This window comes from Callionymus lyra, unplaced genomic scaffold (assembly GCF_982586985.1).
Source record: "Callionymus lyra unplaced genomic scaffold, fCalLyr1.hap1.1 HAP1_SCAFFOLD_178, whole genome shotgun sequence".
NCBI classification, from domain to species: domain Eukaryota; kingdom Metazoa; phylum Chordata; class Actinopteri; order Syngnathiformes; family Callionymidae; genus Callionymus; species Callionymus lyra.
In genome coordinates, this window is record NW_028258636.1 from 76,932 (window position 1) to 96,750 (window position 19,819).

The 19,819-nt window shown below is 45.6% G+C and overlaps 4 protein-coding genes across 4 annotated transcripts; 3 read left to right on the forward strand and 1 right to left on the reverse strand.

The window, feature by feature from the left end:
* Positions 1-136: 136 nt before the first annotated feature.
* Positions 137-5,059, reverse strand: mettl25b (methyltransferase like 25B). Its single transcript, XM_087782639.1, has 8 exons — positions 4,875-5,059; positions 3,724-3,842; positions 3,439-3,646; positions 3,316-3,378; positions 3,080-3,208; positions 572-1,263; positions 332-516; positions 137-265 (listed from the first exon to the last, which is right to left on the reverse strand). The coding sequence occupies exons 1-8, from the start codon at positions 4,962-4,964 to the stop codon at positions 165-167; spliced, it is 1,587 nt and encodes a 528-aa protein (XP_087638765.1). The 5' UTR covers positions 4,965-5,059; the 3' UTR covers positions 137-164.
* A 236-nt stretch (positions 5,060-5,295) lies between these two features.
* Positions 5,296-9,664, forward strand: isg20l2 (interferon stimulated exonuclease gene 20-like 2). The gene is made up of 3 exons (XM_087782640.1): positions 5,296-5,901; positions 5,963-6,163; positions 9,450-9,664. The coding sequence occupies exons 1-3, from the start codon at positions 5,473-5,475 to the stop codon at positions 9,552-9,554; spliced, it is 735 nt and encodes a 244-aa protein (XP_087638766.1). The 5' UTR covers positions 5,296-5,472; the 3' UTR covers positions 9,555-9,664.
* A 144-nt stretch (positions 9,665-9,808) lies between these two features.
* Positions 9,809-12,647, forward strand: LOC148058099 (protein S100-A1-like). The gene is made up of 3 exons (XM_087782641.1): positions 9,809-9,972; positions 10,051-10,268; positions 12,451-12,647. The coding sequence occupies exons 1-3, from the start codon at positions 9,936-9,938 to the stop codon at positions 12,619-12,621; spliced, it is 426 nt and encodes a 141-aa protein (XP_087638767.1). The 5' UTR covers positions 9,809-9,935; the 3' UTR covers positions 12,622-12,647.
* Positions 12,648-15,281: 2,634 nt separating this feature from the next.
* Positions 15,282-18,768, forward strand: LOC148058100 (protein S100-A1-like). The gene is made up of 3 exons (XM_087782643.1): positions 15,282-15,919; positions 15,998-16,215; positions 18,572-18,768. The coding sequence occupies exons 1-3, from the start codon at positions 15,883-15,885 to the stop codon at positions 18,740-18,742; spliced, it is 426 nt and encodes a 141-aa protein (XP_087638769.1). The 5' UTR covers positions 15,282-15,882; the 3' UTR covers positions 18,743-18,768.
* The last annotated feature ends 1,051 nt before the right edge of the window (positions 18,769-19,819 follow it).

The following is a 19,819-nucleotide window of genomic DNA, read 5'->3' on the forward strand; positions in this document are numbered from 1 at the left end:
GAGGAGATGGAGGAGGAGGTGGAGGAGGAGATGGAGGAGGAGATGGAGGAGGAGTACGAGGAGGCCTCCCGGCCAGGAGACACGTCTGGACGTGATCAGAACCACAACATTGCGACACAACTGTTCTGGAAAATCAGCCAAAGTTCGTTTGAGCAGAACAACTTTTATTGGAGAAAATCATTTGCACGACTCTTCAGCGCCACCAGGACCAGGTTCCTGGCAGAGAAGCCCGGATCGAAGATCGGAACCAGCTCAGAGCAGAACCCTGACGAGAGACAGATGTGGATCAGATGTGTGTAGAAACATGTTTGTACGAGTGTGTGGTTCAGACCGTGCTCCTGCAGGAACAGAACCCGGTCCAGCAGGATGAGGGTCTCCACCACAGGACTCAGCAGGAGACACAGACTGTAGAACACGACCACACGGTTCTGCTGCTGCAGCAGGAACTCAATTCTCTCAGGATCCAGTGACAGATCTGGGTCCAAACCTACCCGGGTCAGACCCAGCCGGGCATACCTGCAGACACCATGATGATGAAGAAGATGAGAAGGTAAACGTGTTGTGGTCTCACTCTGTGAAGGTCCGCTGATAGGACTTCTTTCCAGTCTGCACCCCAGAGCGTCTGAGATCCGGCCTGAGCTCCGTGATGAAGGTCTCCAGGGCAGCTCTGTAGACATGTGCCTGCAGTGAGTCGCTGTCCTCACGGAGCTTCCAGAGAAAGTCCTCCAGAGCGTGACACGACGCCTCGCGAGCCCTGTAGGAAAGATGGTGTCCCGGCAGAGCTCGGACCGCAGCACTCATGGGGTAACCCCACTGTGGACCCTCCTGCTGTGTGGTCTGAGGGTCTGTGGTCTGAGGGTCTGTGGTCTGAGGATCTGTGGTCTGAGGGTCTGTGGCCTGAGGGTCTGTGGCCTGAGGGTCTGTGGCCTGAGGGTCTGTGGCCTGAGGGTCTGTGGTCTGAGGGTCTGTGGCCTGAGGGTCTGGTGCTGTGCTGACCTTCATGTAGCAACAGGCCACAGACGTGATGCCTCGGACGTGAGGACAGAGGACAAAGAGACGCAGCAGACTGGTGCTCAGGTCTCCACAGGCATGGAGACCCGTCAGCAGGAAGTCTGGACTCCTCAGTCCCTCGTTACAGTGTCCAGAACCAACAAGGTCACCAAGTTCCAAATGCTGCACAAAGTCCTCCCATGATGCTCCGGGCTTCACAAAGCCCGTCACGTGACGAGGAAAATGGTCAGAAGCAGCTGAGTTCACGAGGATCTGCAGAGAAACACAACAGAGTGAGCGAAGAGTGAACACAATAGAGTGAGTGAAGAGTGAACACAATAGAGTGAGTGAAGAGTGAACACAATAGAGTGAGTGAAGAGTGAACACAACAGAGTGAGTGAAGAGTGAACACAATAGAGTGAGTGAAGAGTGAACACAATAGAGTGAGTGAAGAGTGAACACAATAGAGTGAGTGAAGAGTGAACACAATAGAGTGAGTGAAGAGTGAACACAACAGAGTGAGTGAAGAGTGAACACAATAGAGTGAGTGAAGAGTGAACACAATAGAGTGAGTGAAGAGTGAACACAATAGAGTGAGTGAAGAGTGAACACAATAGAGTGAGTGAAGAGTGAACACAATAGAGTGAGTGAAGAGTGAACACAACAGAGTGAGTGAAGAGTGAACACAATAGAGTGAGTGAAGAGTGAACACAACAGAGTGAGTGAAGAGTGAACACAATAGAGTGAGTGAAGAGTGAACACAACAGAGTGAGTGAAGAGTGAACACAACAGAGTGAGTGAAGAGTGAACACAATAGAGTGAGTGAAGAGTGAACACAATAGAGTGAGTGAAGAGTGAACACAATAGAGTGAGTGAAGAGTGAACACAACAGTGTGAGTGAAGAGTGAACACAATAGAGTGAGTGAAGAGTGAACACAATAGAGTGAGTGAAGAGTGAACACAACAGTGTGAGTGAAGAGTGAACACAATAGAGTGAGTGAAGAGTGAACACAATAGAGTGAGTGAAGAGTGAACACAATAGAGTGAGTGAAGAGTGAACACAATAGAGTGAGTGAAGAGTGAACACAACAGTGTGAGTGAAGAGTGAACACAATAGAGTGAGTGAAGAGTGAACACAACAGTTTCAGTGAAGAGTGAACACAACAGAGTGAGTGAAGAGTGAACACAACAGAGTGAGCGAAGAGTGAACACAATAGAGTGAGTGAAGAGTGAACACAACAGAGTGAGTGAAGAGTGAACACAATAGAGTGAGTGAAGAGTGAACACAATAGAGTGAGTGAAGAGTGAACACAATAGAGTGAGTGAAGAGTGAACACAATAGAGTGAGTGAAGAGTGAACACAATAGAGTGAGTGAAGAGTGAACACAACAGAGTGAGTGAAGAGTGAACACAACAGAGTGAGTGAAGAGTGAACACAATAGAGTGAGTGAAGAGTGAACACAATAGAGTGAGTGAAGAGTGAACACAATAGAGTGAGTGAAGAGTGAACACAATAGAGTGAGTGAAGAGTGAACACAACAGTGTGAGTGAAGAGTGAACACAATAGAGTGAGTGAAGAGTGAACACAATAGAGTGAGTGAAGAGTGAACACAATAGAGTGAGTGAAGAGTGAACACAATAGAGTGAGTGAAGAGTGAACACAACAGTGTGAGTGAAGAGTGAACACAATAGAGTGAGTGAAGAGTGAACACAACAGTTTCAGTGAAGAGTGAACACAACAGAGTGAGTGAAGAGTGAACACAACAGAGTGAGTGAAGAGTGAACACAACAGAGTGAGTGAAGAGTGAACACAATAGAGTGAGTGAAGAGTGAACACAACAGAGTGAGTGAAGAGTGAACACAACAGTGTGAGTGAAGAGTGAACACAACAGAGTGAGTGAAGAGTGAACACAACAGAGTGAGTGAAGAGTGAACACAACAGAGTGAGTGAAGAGTGAACACAACAGAGTGAGTGAAGAGTGAACACAACAGAGTGAGTGAAGAGTGAACACAACAGAGTGAGTGAAGAGTGAACACAACAGAGTGAGTGAAGAGTGAACACAACAGAGTGAGTGAAGAGTGAACACACCTTTCTCTTTTCTAAGGTCTGCTGTAACTCTTTATCAAACTTGGTTGCCATAGTGACCAGTGCCGAGTCGGCCTCAACAGCCGTGACTGACAGTTGGAGGCCGAAGGACAGGAAGCGTGTCAGGTGACCCTGGAGACAGAGAGGAGTGACCTTTGACCCCGGACGATCATGCGTGTGCATGTAAATACACGTGTGCTAGTCTAAATGACGTGATGTTGCTTCACCCAGAACCTCACCTGTCCAGAACCCACGTCCACCACCCTGCTGACCCCGGTCTCCTCACTCAGACGCTTCACCAGCTGCAACACAAACAGGTTCTGATGCTGGACCAGGTCTCGGGCAGGACTGACCAGACGTACCTCCCCCAGTCTGCGGATCTCATGCTGCTTCTTGGGTTTCACATGTTTCCTGAAGATGTGCTCCAGGACAGCACTCTGGCTCTGGTTCTGCAGGAACTCCTCGGGAGCATCAAGGCCGCTGGTCCGAGAACAGCGCCCCCTGGGGAAGGCCAGCGCATGTGCAGCGCTCCGATATGCAAGGAGAGTCAACGGCCACACCTGGGGATACCTGCGAGTCCACAGAAGGCCAGGGTGAGCCCCAGAGGTTTAAGAGTTCAGGGTTCAGGTTCACCATTGATCTGGTACCGTCTGTGAGTGTGAGCCGGGTCCAGTAACAAGTCTGCCACCTGAGGATACGTCAGCTCATCCAGAACCGGCCTCCAGCTCTCAGGAAGTTTCCCCCACAAGTCCTCCGTGAAGAAATCCTGTGATATGAGAAACCATGAGAGAAGTACCTGGAGTAGCTGTTCTGTGGAGCTGCAGGAGTAAACACTGTTGAGGTGTGTGTGTGTGTGTGTGTGTGTGTGTGTGTGTGTGTGTGTGTGTGTGTGTGTGTGTGTGTGTGTGTGTGTGTGTGTGTGTGTGTTCCTCTGTGGTCAACATCTGAACATCTGGATCATCTTCACACTGATGAACACTCATGTGTACATTATTCATCAAGTACACGCGCCACAAATCGCCAAAAAACTTTTATATTATTAATTATATTGATCTGTGAGCCGAGCAAATATCTTAGAAATTGATCGAGTCACATGGTTTCTTCGGACCTGGTCGAGTCCGACGGTGTTTCCTGACATTTACTGTCACTTCAGAAGTGAATCAATGATCCGTGTTGTGCGTCCATTATTTTATATTCAAACAGATGATACTTGAGTGATTATATACTGCTAGACGTGTGTGTTTATGTCTATAAACATATGTATGTATAGATCAACTTTATTGATCTCCTTCAGGAAATTATTCATGTAAATTATTATTATGTATACATGTGTATATTTATATACACTCAAGTACACATTGTTTAAATATACAGTATAAATATTTAAACAACTTATTGTGTGTTTTTTAAATCTGGGCTTTTAATTTTCCTTTTCGATGCATATTTTTAGAGCCAATTATATTCTACTTGAAGTTATTGATTAAAAATGATTTACATCATTATTACATATTTAACTAACTTACTATTTATTAGGTTTCTTTGTTAAGCAAGGTTTCCAATGATACTAACCATTTTAAAATCAAGTAAATACAGGTTATGACATTTAGAAACCCTAACTCTGTTGGGAAATTATACTTATATCCCTGGACTCTATAGAAGTGCTTTTAGATTAAACTGGTTTCAAATGAATCAAGGAATCTTTAAAAATGTAAACACATTCCTAGTTAATAGAATCTCCAACATCTGTGTTAAAGTCAGAAAACGTATATTTAAAATTGAATAAAGAAAAAACACTTACTATGATGAAAGAATCAGTAAATAGTCGGTTTTCTGATAAAAACTGCGAGATTGACGTCACCAGGTGTTTCTGCTGCGCACAGGTAAACATCGTTTGGGTTCGTGCTAAGCTAATGCTAAGCTAATGCTAAACCAAACCGGACGTTGCCGCGTGGGCTTGTTTTGCTTCCGTGGCAACAGATGCCTTCAAGTACGGTTGTTCTATTTGCACTATCGCTAAATTGGAAAACTGTAAAATCTATTAACGGGCATGTTCAAGTTCAATCGATTCATGTATGTGAACAGTGACTTTAACACACTCAACACTTAAACTATCAATAACAATCGTAAAATCCGAGCGTAGCTCTAAGAGTTGCGTTGGTGGAAGAAAAAAATCCCACTTTGCTGAAGTCCGTGAACGCAGCTCAAACCGGAAGTCGGCTCGTTTTGTTGTTGGGGCGCGTGGACGCGTGTTGGGCGTCATTGCGTTCTTTTGAAGTTCCTTTGACCATCAAACCGAGTCCGAATCAGTTCGTCCAACAAAACATGGTTTGCTAAACGTTTGAGCCTCGCGGAGTGTGTTCTTGAACCGTCGTGTGGTCAGTCCTCGACCAGCTGACATGTCTGACCTGTGGTCACGTGACCTGGGATCCGCTCCGACACACAAGCCGAGAAGACGTCGAGGTCCAGGGAAGAAGAAAGGTTTGGAGGATCAACGAGGGACGTGTCCACGGAGCACAGCGCCCTCTTCCGGCGCCGGTCAGTCCGGTTGTGAGCGGAGCAAAGGTGTGACGTCACTCAAGAGTCACGTGACGCCCCCGGTCGCCCCAACGAAGTTCCTGGCTCTGGACTGCGAGATGGTCGGCACCGGTCCGAAGGGCCACATCAGTCAGCTGGGTCGCTGCAGCATCGTGTCGTACGACGGAGACGTGGTTTACGACAAGTTCGTTCGACCCAACCTGCCCGTGACCGACTACCGCACGCGCTGGAGCGGCATCCGCCACCGAGACCTGGTCAAGGCCACGCCCTACGCCGAGGCCCGCAAGGAGGTGAGATGAACGTTTCAATCTTCAAAGTTCTGTTGATCAACGCCATCATGTCGTGGTTCAGATCCTGAGGCTGCTGGGGGGGAAGGTGGTGATCGGCCACGCCCTCCACAATGACCTGAAGGTGCTGGGCTACGGCCACCCCACCTGCCTGACACGAGACACATCCCGCATTCCACTGCTCAACAAGAAGGCTGGATTCCAGGAGAAGGAGTGTGTTTCCCTGAAAAGACTCACTAAAGCCCTCCTGCACCGAGACATCCAGGTAACCCCGCATGACACACCACCATGTGACCCAGATCTCACTTCCTGCTCTGATAACCACAACAACATTGATGTGTCACTCGCACACTCGTCACCACGACAACATTGATGTGTCACTCACACACTCGTAACCATGACAACATTGATGCGTCACTCGCACACTCGTCACCACGACAACATTGATGTGTCACTCGCACACTCGTCACCATGACAACATTGATGCGTCACTCGCACACTCGTCACCACGACAACATTGATGCGTCACTCACACACTCGTCACCACGACAACATTGATGTGTCACTCGCACACTCGTCACCACGACAACATTGATGTGTCACTCGCACACTCGTCACCATGACAACATTGATGCGTCACTCGCACACTCGTCACCAAGACAACATTGATGTGTCACTCGCACACTCGTCACCATGACAACATTGATGCGTCACTCGCACACTCGTCACCATGACAACATTGATGCGTCACTCGCACACTCGTCACCACGACAACATTGATGTGTCACTCGCACACTCGTCACCACGACAACATTGATGCGTCACTCGCACACTCGTCACCATGACAACATTGATGTGTCACTCGCACACTCGTCACCACGACAACATTGATGTGTCACTCGCACACTCGTCACCACGACAACCCACGTGTCACTCACACACTCGTCACCATGACAACATTGATGTGTCACTCGTCACCATGACAACATTGATGTGTCACTCGCACACTCGTCACCATGACAACATTGATGTGTCACTCGCACACTCGTCACCACGACAACATTGATGCGTCACTCGTCACCACGACAACATTGATGTGTCACTCACACACTCGTCACCATGACAACATTGATGCATCACTCGCACAATCGTCACCACGACAACATTGATGCGTCACTCGCACACTCGTCACCACGACAACATTGATGTGTCACTCGCACACTCGTCACCACGACAACATTGATGCGTCACTCGCACACTCGTCACCACGACAACATTGATGTGTCACTCGCACACTCGTCACCACGACAACATTGATGTGTCACTCGCACACTCGTCACCACGACAACATTGATGCGTCACTCGCACACTCGTCACCACGACAACATTGATGTGTCACTCGCACACTTGTCACCAAGACAACATTGATGTGTCACTCGCACACTCGCCACCACGACAACATTGATGCGCCACTCACACACTCGTCACCACGACAACATTGATGCATCACTCGCACACTCGTCACCACGACAACATTGATGTGCACTCACACACTCGTCACCACGACAACATTGATGTGTCACTCGCACACTCGTCACCATAACAACATTGATGCGTCACTCGCACACTCGTCACCACGACAACATTTATGTGTCACTCACACACTCGTCACCACGACAACCCACGTGTCACTCACACACTCGTCACCACGACGATCCACGTGTCACTCACACACTCGTCACCACGACAACATTGATGTGTCACTCGCACACTCGTCACCATGACAACATTGATGCGTCACTCGCACACTCGTCACCACGACAACCCACGTGTCACTCACACACTCGTCACCATGACAACATTGATGCGTCACTCGCACACTCGTCACCACGACAACATTGATGCGTCACTCGCACACTCGTCACCATGAAAACATTGATGCGTCACTCGCACACTCGTCACCACGACAACATTGATGCGTCACTCACACACTCGTCACCATGACAACATTGATGTGTCACTCGCACACTCGTCACCACGACAACATTGATGCGTCACTCGCACACTCGTCACCATGACAACATTGATGCGTCACTCGCACACTCGTCACCATGACAACATTGATGCGTCACTCACACACTCGTCACCACGACAACATTGATGTGCACTCACACACTCGTCACCACGACAACATTGATGTGTCACTCACACACTCGTCACCACGACAACATTGATGTGTCACTCACACACTCGTCACCATGACAACATTGATGTGTCACTCACACACTCGTCACCATGACAACATTGATGCGTCACTCGCACACTCGTCACCACGACAACATTGATGTGTCACTCACACACTCGTCACCACGACAACCCACGTGTCACTCACACACTTGTCACCACGACAATCCACGTGTCACTCACACACTCGTCACCATGACAACATTGATGTGTCACTCGTCACCATGACAACATTGATGTGTCACTCGCACACTCGTCACCACGACAACATTGATGCGTCACTCGTCACCACGACAACATTGATGTGTCACTCACACACTCGTCACCATGACAACATTGATGCGTCACTCGCACACTCGTCACCACGACAACATTGATGTGTCACTCGCACACTCGTCACCACGACAACATTGATGCGTCACTCGCACACTCGTCACCACGACAACATTGATGTGTCACTCGCACACTCGTCACCAAGACAACATTGATGTGTCACTCGCACACTCGTCACCAAGACAACATTGATGTGTCACTCGCACACTCGTCACCAAGACAACATTGATGTGTCACTCGCACACTCGTCACCACGACAACATTGATGCGTCACTCGTCACCACGACAACATTGATGTGTCACTCGCACACTCGTCACCAAGACAACATTGATGTGTCACTCGCACACTCGTCACCATGACAACATTGATGCGTCACTCGCACACTCTTCACCACGACAACATTGATGCGTCACTCGCACACTCGTCACCACGACAACATTGATGTGTCACTCGCACACTCGTCACCACGACAACATTGATGCGTCACTCGCACACTCGTCACCACGACAACATTGATGTGTCACTCGCACACTCGTCACCACGACAACATTGATGTGTCACTCGCACACTCGTCACCATGACAACATTGATGCGTCACTCGCACACTCTTCACCACGACAACATTGATGCGTCACTCGCACACTCTTCACCACGACAACATTGATGCGTCACTCGCACACTCTTCACCACGACAACATTGATGTGTCACTCGCACACTCGTCACCATGACAACATTGATGCGTCACTCGCACACTCTTCACCACGACAACATTGATGCGTCACTCACACTTGTCACCATGACAACATTGATGCGTCACTCGCACACTCTTCACTACGACAACATTGATGCGTCACTCGCACACTCCTCACCACGACAACATTGATGTGTCACTCGCACACTCGTCACCATGACAACCCACGTGTCACCACACACTTGATCACGTCACTGTGGTGATGATGTCATCTCTTTCAGGCGGGCCGACGAGGTCACTCATCAGTGGAGGATGCCAAGGCTACGATGGAGCTTTATAAAATGGTGGAACAAGATTGGGAGCGACAGTTGGCCACCAGGGGGTGACAGAGCGAGCGGCTGCTGTTGATGAGAGAACCATGGACTCTGAAACTCTTTTAATAACCAGTAACTGAAGGTTGACTATTCGATGTAGTTAGTAAAACATGTTTGTTCAATGTGTGTGTGTTCATGGAAATGGTTCAATATCACTACACACACTCTTATAAATGTATTCACACACTCACACATACATGCTTCACAAAGAAAACAACACAATAACAAAACTATGAATACAATAAGATGAGAAAATACACTGAGAACTTCCAGTGGATCAGAGGATCATGAGAACAGGTGGGTTGAAGGTTCGATTCCAGGGTCACAGTTGGGGACGAGACGAGTCTGATTGTTGATCTGCTTCACTCGTGGGTGTCTGGAGGGGGCGGGGCTATGGGTCACATGATCAGGGAGAGTGATCTAGCACCAGGTGAGTGTCACTCTCGCTGAACATGATCAATTATTCAAGGTGAGGAAGGAGAGCAATTATTCATGAGCGGCTGCTCAGGTGTCTCCAGGTGCGTCACTCGTTGTCACTTGACGAAAACCCTCCGCAGCAGCTTCTCCACTTGTTTCTGGTCCAGCATGACTTCCCGGCTGCAGAAGTCCATGGAGGGTCTGATCAGCGTCTTCCACTCGTACTCCAGCAGAGAAGGAGCCAAGAACAAGCTGAGCAAGAGTGAGCTGAAGACACTCCTGCAGGAGGAGCTGAGTCAGCTGATGACGGTGAGTCGTAACTAACTCGTTAACTCACTTACCTACTGTCTTCACTATCTCATTACCTTACCTACTGTCTTCACTATCTCATTACCTTACCTACTGTCTTCACTATCTCATTACCTTACCTACTGTCTTCACTAACTCATTACCTTACCTACTGTCTTCACTAACTCATTACCTTACCTACTGTCTTCACTAACTCATTACCTTACCTACTGTCTTCACTAACTCATTACCTTACCTACTGTCTTCACTAACTCATTACCTTACCTACTGTCTTCACTAACTCATTACCTTACCTACTGTCTTCACTAACTCATTACCTTACCTACTGTCTTCACTAACTCATTACCTTACCTACTGTCTTCACTAACTCATTACCTTACCTACTGTCTTCACTAACTCATTACCTTACCTACTGTCTTCACTAACTCATTACCTTACCTACTGTCTTCACTAACTCATTACCTTACCTACTGTCTTCACTAACTCATTACCTTACCTACTGTCTTCACTAACTCATTACCTTACCTACTGTCCTCACTAACTCATTACCTTACCTACTGTCCTCACTAACTCATTACCTTACCTACTGTCTTCACTAACTCATTACCTTACCTACTGTCTTCACTAACTCATTACCTTACCTACTGTCTTCACTAACTCATTACCTTACCTACTGTCTTCACTAACTCGTTACCTTACCTACTGTCTTCACTAACTCATTACCTTACCTACTGTCTTCACTAACTCATTACCTTACCTACTGTCTTCACTAACTCATTACCTTACCTACTGTCTTCACTAACTCATTACCTTACCTACTGTCTTCACTAACTCATTACCTTACCTACTGTCCTCACTAACTCATTACCTTACCTACTGTCTTCACTAACTCATTACCTTACCTACTGTCTTCACTAACTCATTACCTTACCTACTGTCTTCACTAACTCATTACCTTACCTACTGTCTTCACTAACTCATTACCTTACCTACTGTCTTCACTAACTCATTACCTTACCTACTGTCCTCACTAACTCATTACCTTACCTACTGTCCTCACTAACTCATTACCTTACCTACTGTCTTCACTAACTCATTACCTTACCTACTGTCTTCACTAACTCATTACCTTACCTACTGTCCTCACTAACTCATTACCTTACCTACTGTCTTCACTAACTCATTACCTTACCTACTGTCTTCACTAACTCATTACCTTACCTACTGTCTTCACTAACTCATTACCTTACCTACTGTCTTCACTAACTCGTTAACTCACTTACCTACTGTCTTCACTAACTCGTTAACTCACTTACCTACTGTCTTCACTAACTCATTACCTTACCTACTGTCTTCACTAACTCATTACCTTACCTACTGTCTTCACTAACTCATTACCTTACCTACTGTCTTCACTAACTCGTTACCTTACCTACTGTCTTCACTAACTCGTTACCTTACCTACTGTCTTCACTAACTCATTACCTTACCTACTGTCTTCACTAACTCGTTACCTTACCTACTGTCTTCACTAACTCGTTACCTTACCTACTGTCTTCACTAACTCGTTACCTTACCTACTGTCTTCACTAACTCATTACCTTACCTACTGTCTTCACTAACTCGTTACCTTACCTACTGTCTTCACTAACTCGTTACCTTACCTACTGTCTTCACTAACTCGTTACCTTACCTACTGTCTTCACTAACTCATTACCTTACCTACTGTCTTCACTAACTCATTACCTTACCTACTGTCTTCACTAACTCATTACCTTACCTACTGTCTTCACTAACTCATTACCTTACCTACTGTCCTCACTAACTCATTACCTTACCTACTGTCTTCACTAACTCATTACCTTACCTACTGTCCTCACTAACTCGTTACCTTACCTACTGTCTTCACTAACTCGTTACCTTACCTACTGTCTTCACTAACTCATTACCTTACCTACTGTCTTCACTAACTCATTACCTTACCTACTGTCCTCACTAACTCGTTACCTTACCTACTGTCCTCACTAACTCGTTACCTTACCTACTGTCTTCACTAACTCATTACCTTACCTACTGTCCTCACTAACTCGTTACCTTACCTACTGTCTTCACTAACTCGTTACCTCAACTAACACGATGACTAACTTGTTAACTGACTAACTAACCAGCTTGTGTCCTTCAGTGCTGCAACGACCCGGCGGGCATCGATCGGATCATGACGGACCTGGACGAGAACGGGGACCAGGAGCTGGACTTTCAGGAGTTTGTGGTTCTGGTGGCGGCGCTGACGGTGGCGTGTAATGAATTCTTTGAAGACTCGTGCAAGAAAGGCCAGCAGGGGGCGCAGCTCTGAACATGTTGATTAAAGTGTGGACAAACGTCTTGTGTGTGTAATGTTAACTAGCATCTCAACTGACTTGTTAACTGACTGACCAGTGTCTTAACTGACTTAACTGACTAACCAGTGTCTTAACTGACTTGTTAACTAATGACCAGTGTCTTAACTGACTTTTTAACTAACTGACCAGTGTCTTAACTGACTTGTTAACTAATGACCAGTGTCTTAACTGACTTTTTAACTAACTGACCAGTGTCTTAACTGACTTGTTAACTAATGACCAGTGTCTTAACTGACTTGTTAACTAACTGACCAGTGTCTTAACTGACTTGTTAACTAATGACCAGTGTCTTAACTGACTTTTTAACTAACTGACCAGTGTCTTAACTGACTTGTTAACTAATGACCAGTGTCTTAACTGACTTTTTAACTGACCAGTGTCTTAACTGACTTGTTAACTAATGACCAGTGTCTTAACTGACTTTTTAACTAACTGACCAGTGTCTTAACTGACTTGTTAACTAATGACCAGTGTCTTAACTGACTTGTTAACTAACTGACCAGTGTCTTAACTGACTTGTTAACTAATGACCAGTGTCTTAACTGACTTAACTAACTGACCAGTGTCTTAACTGACTTGTTAACTAATGACCAGTGTCTTAACTGACTTTTTAACTAACTGACCAGTGTCTTAACTGACTTAACTAATGACCAGTGTCTTAACTGACTTTTTAACTAACTGACCAGTGTCTTAACTGACTTGTTAACTAATGACCAGTGTCTTAACTGACTTTTTAACTAACTGACCAGTGTCTTAACTGACTTGTTAACTAATGACCAGTGTCTTAACTGACTTTTTAACTAACTGACCAGTGTCTTAACTGACTATGTGTCACTCACACACTCGTCACCACGACAACCCACGTGTCACTCACACACTCGTCACCACGACGATCCACGTGTCACTCACACACTCGTCACCACGACAACATTGATGTGTCACTCGCACACTCGTCACCATGACAACATTGATGCGTCACTCGCACACTCGTCACCACGACAACCCACGTGTCACTCACACACTCGTCACCATGACAACATTGATGCGTCACTCGCACACTCGTCACCACGACAACATTGATGCGTCACTCGCACACTCGTCACCATGAAAACATTGATGCGTCACTCGCACACTCGTCACCACGACAACATTGATGCGTCACTCACACACTCGTCACCATGACAACATTGATGTGTCACTCGCACACTCGTCACCACGACAACATTGATGCGTCACTCGCACACTCGTCACCATGACAACATTGATGCGTCACTCGCACACTCGTCACCATGACAACATTGATGCGTCACTCACACACTCGTCACCACGACAACATTGATGTGCACTCACACACTCGTCACCACGACAACATTGATGTGTCACTCACACACTCGTCACCACGACAACATTGATGTGTCACTCACACACTCGTCACCATGACAACATTGATGTGTCACTCACACACTCGTCACCATGACAACATTGATGCGTCACTCGCACACTCGTCACCACGACAACATTGATGTGTCACTCACACACTCGTCACCACGACAACCCACGTGTCACTCACACACTTGTCACCACGACAATCCACGTGTCACTCACACACTCGTCACCATGACAACATTGATGTGTCACTCGTCACCATGACAACATTGATGTGTCACTCGCACACTCGTCACCACGACAACATTGATGCGTCACTCGTCACCACGACAACATTGATGTGTCACTCACACACTCGTCACCATGACAACATTGATGCGTCACTCGCACACTCGTCACCACGACAACATTGATGTGTCACTCGCACACTCGTCACCACGACAACATTGATGCGTCACTCGCACACTCGTCACCACGACAACATTGATGTGTCACTCGCACACTCGTCACCAAGACAACATTGATGTGTCACTCGCACACTCGTCACCAAGACAACATTGATGTGTCACTCGCACACTCGTCACCAAGACAACATTGATGTGTCACTCGCACACTCGTCACCACGACAACATTGATGCGTCACTCGTCACCACGACAACATTGATGTGTCACTCGCACACTCGTCACCAAGACAACATTGATGTGTCACTCGCACACTCGTCACCATGACAACATTGATGCGTCACTCGCACACTCTTCACCACGACAACATTGATGCGTCACTCGCACACTCGTCACCACGACAACATTGATGTGTCACTCGCACACTCGTCACCACGACAACATTGATGCGTCACTCGCACACTCGTCACCACGACAACATTGATGTGTCACTCGCACACTCGTCACCACGACAACATTGATGTGTCACTCGCACACTCGTCACCATGACAACATTGATGCGTCACTCGCACACTCTTCACCACGACAACATTGATGCGTCACTCGCACACTCTTCACCACGACAACATTGATGCGTCACTCGCACACTCTTCACCACGACAACATTGATGTGTCACTCGCACACTCGTCACCATGACAACATTGATGCGTCACTCGCACACTCTTCACCACGACAACATTGATGCGTCACTCACACTTGTCACCATGACAACATTGATGCGTCACTCGCACACTCTTCACTACGACAACATTGATGCGTCACTCGCACACTCCTCACCACGACAACATTGATGTGTCACTCGCACACTCGTCACCATGACAACCCACGTGTCACCACACACTTGATCACGTCACTGTGGTGATGATGTCATCTCTTTCAGGCGGGCCGACGAGGTCACTCATCAGTGGAGGATGCCAAGGCTACGATGGAGCTTTATAAAATGGTGGAACAAGATTGGGAGCGACAGTTGGCCACCAGGGGGTGACAGAGCGAGCGGCTGCTGTTGATGAGAGAACCATGGACTCTGAAACTCTTTTAATAACCAGTAACTGAAGGTTGACTATTCGATGTAGTTAGTAAAACATGTTTGTTCAATGTGTGTGTGTTCATGGAAATGGTTCAATATCACTACACACACTCTTATAAATGTATTCACACACTCACACATACATGCTTCACAAAGAAAACAACACAATAACAAAACTATGAATACAATAAGATGAGAAAATACACTGAGAACTTCCAGTGGATCAGAGGATCATGAGAACAGGTGGGTTGAAGGTTCGATTCCAGGGTCACAGTTGGGGACGAGACGAGTCTGATTGTTGATCTGCTTCACTCGTGGGTGTCTGGAGGGGGCGGGGCTATGGGTCACATGATCAGGGAGAGTGATCTAGCACCAGGTGAGTGTCACTCTCGCTGAACATGATCAATTATTCAAGGTGAGGAAGGAGAGCAATTATTCATGAGCGGCTGCTCAGGTGTCTCCAGGTGCGTCACTCGTTGTCACTTGACGAAAACCCTCCGCAGCAGCTTCTCCACTTGTTTCTGGTCCAGCATGACTTCCCGGCTGCAGAAGTCCATGGAGGGTCTGATCAGCGTCTTCCACTCGTACTCCAGCAGAGAAGGAGCCAAGAACAAGCTGAGCAAGAGTGAGCTGAAGACACTCCTGCAGGAGGAGCTGAGTCAGCTGATGACGGTGAGTCGTAACTAACTCGTTAACTCACTTACCTACTGTCTTCACTATCTCATTACCTTACCTACTGTCTTCACTAACTCATTACCTTACCTACTGTCTTCACTAACTCATTACCTTACCTACTGTCTTCACTAACTCATTACCTTACCTACTGTCTTCACTAACTCATTACCTTACCTACTGTCTTCACTAACTCATTACCTTACCTACTGTCTTCACTAACTCATTACCTTACCTACTGTCTTCACTAACTCATTACCTTACCTACTGTCTTCACTAACTCATTACCTTACCTACTGTCTTCACTAACTCATTACCTTACCTACTGTCTTCACTAACTCATTACCTTACCTACTGTCTTCACTAACTCATTACCTTACCTACTGTCTTCACTAACTCATTACCTTACCTACTGTCTTCACTAACTCATTACCTTACCTACTGTCTTCACTAACTCATTACCTTACCTACTGTCCTCACTAACTCATTACCTTACCTACTGTCCTCACTAACTCATTACCTTACCTACTGTCTTCACTAACTCATTACCTTACCTACTGTCTTCACTAACTCATTACCTTACCTACTGTCTTCACTAACTCATTACCTTACCTACTGTCTTCACTAACTCATTACCTTACCTACTGTCTTCACTAACTCGTTACCTTACCTACTGTCTTCACTAACTCATTACCTTACCTACTGTCTTCACTAACTCATTACCTTACCTACTGTCTTCACTAACTCATTACCTTACCTACTGTCTTCACTAACTCATTACCTTACCTACTGTCTTCACTAACTCATTACCTTACCTACTGTCCTCACTAACTCATTACCTTACCTACTGTCTTCACTAACTCATTACCTTACCTACTGTCTTCACTAACTCATTACCTTACCTACTGTCTTCACTAACTCATTACCTTACCTACTGTCTTCACTAACTCATTACCTTACCTACTGTCTTCACTAACTCATTACCTTACCTACTGTCCTCACTAACTCATTACCTTACCTACTGTCCTCACTAACTCATTACCTTACCTACTGTCTTCACTAACTCATTACCTTACCTACTGTCTTCACTAACTCATTACCTTACCTACTGTCCTCACTAACTCATTACCTTACCTACTGTCTTCACTAACTCATTACCTTACCTACTGTCTTCACTAACTCATTACCTTACCTACTGTCTTCACTAACTCATTACCTTACCTACTGTCTTCACTAACTCGTTAACTCACTTACCTACTGTCTTCACTAACTCGTTAACTCACTTACCTACTGTCTTCACTAACTCATTACCTTACCTACTGTCTTCACTAACTCATTACCTTACCTACTGTCTTCACTAACTCATTACCTTACCTACTGTCTTCACTAACTCGTTACCTTACCTACTGTCTTCACTAACTCGTTACCTTACCTACTGTCTTCACTAACTCATTACCTTACCTACTGTCTTCACTAACTCGTTACCTTACCTACTGTCTTCACTAACTCGTTACCTTACCTACTGTCTTCACTAACTCGTTACCTTACCTACTGTCTTCACTAACTCATTACCTTACCTACTGTCTTCACTAACTCGTTACCTTACCTACTGTCTTCACTAACTCGTTACCTTACCTACTGTCTTCACTAACTCGTTACCTTACCTACTGTCTTCACTAACTCATTACCTTACCTACTGTCTTCACTAACTCATTACCTTACCTACTGTCTTCACTAACTCATTACCTTACCTACTGTCTTCACTAACTCATTACCTTACCTACTGTCCTCACTAACTCATTACCTTACCTACTGTCTTCACTAACTCATTACCTTACCTACTGTCCTCACTAACTCGTTACCTTACCTACTGTCTTCACTAACTCGTTACCTTACCTACTGTCTTCACTAACTCATTACCTTACCTACTGTCTTCACTAACTCATTACCTTACCTACTGTCTTCACTAACTCATTACCTTACCTACTGTCCTCACTAACTCGTTACCTTACCTACTGTCCTCACTAACTCGTTACCTTACCTACTGTCTTCACTAACTCATTACCTTACCTACTGTCTTCACTAACTCATTACCTTACCTACTGTCTTCACTAACTCATTACCTTACCTACTGTCTTCACTAACTCATTACCTTACCTACTGTCTTCACTAACTCATTACCTTACCTACTGTCTTCACTAACTCATTACCTTACCTACTGTCTTCACTAACTCATTACCTTACCTACTGTCCTCACTAACTCGTTACCTTACCTACTGTCTTCACTAACTCGTTACCTCAACTAACACGATGACTAACTTGTTAACTGACTAACTAACCAGCTTGTGTCCTTCAGTGCTGCAACGACCCGGCGGGCATCGATCGGATCATGACGGACCTGGACGAGAACGGGGACCAGGAGCTGGACTTTCAGGAGTTTGTGGTTCTGGTGGCGGCGCTGACGGTGGCGTGTAATGAATTCTTTGAAGACTCGTGCAAGAAAGGCCAGCAGGGGGCGCAGCTCTGAACATGTTGATTAAAGTGTGGACAAACGTCTTGTGTGTGTAATGTTAACTAGCATCTCAACTGACTTGTTAACTGACTGACCAGTGTCTTAACTGACTTAACTGACTAACCAGTGTCTTAACTGACTTGTTAACTAATGACCAGTGTCTTAACTGACTTTTTAACTAACTGACCAGTGTCTTAACTGACTTGTTAACTAATGACCAGTGTCTTAACTGACTTTTTAACTAACTGACCAGTGTCTTAACTGACTTGTTAACTAATGACCAGTGTCTTAACTGACTTGTTAACTAACTGACCAGTGTCTTAACTGACTTGTTAACTAATGACCAGTGTCTTAACTGACTTTTTAACTAACTGACCAGTGTCTTAACTGACTTGTTAACTAATGACCAGTGTCTTAACTGACTTTTTAACTGACCAGTGTCTTAACTGACTTGTTAACTAATGACCAGTGTCTTAACTGACTTTTTAACTAACTGACCAGTGTCTTAACTGACTTGTTAACTAATGACCAGTGTCTTAACTGACTTGTTAACTAACTGACCAGTGTCTTAACTGACTTGTTAACTAATGACCAGTGTCTTAACTGACTTAACTAACTGACCAGTGTCTTAACTGACTTGTTAACTAATGACCAGTGTCTTAACTGACTTTTTAACTAACTGACCAGTGTCTTAACTGACTTAACTAATGACCAGTGTCTTAACTGACTTTTTAACTAACTGACCAGTGTCTTAACTGACTTGTTAACTAATGACCAGTGTCTTAACTGACTTTTTAACTAACTGACCAGTGTCTTAACTGACTTGTTAACTAATGACCAGTGTCTTAACTGACTTTTTAACTAACTGACCAGTGTCTTAACTGACTTGTTAACTAATGACCAGTGTCTTAACTGACTTGTTAACTAACTGACCAGTGTCTTAACTGACTTGTTAACTAATGACCAGTGTCTTAACTGACTTGTTAACTAACTGACCAGTGTCTTAACTGACTTGTTAACTAATGACCAGTGTCTTACCTGACTTGTTAACTAATGACCAGTGTCTTAACTGACTTGTTAACTAATGACCAG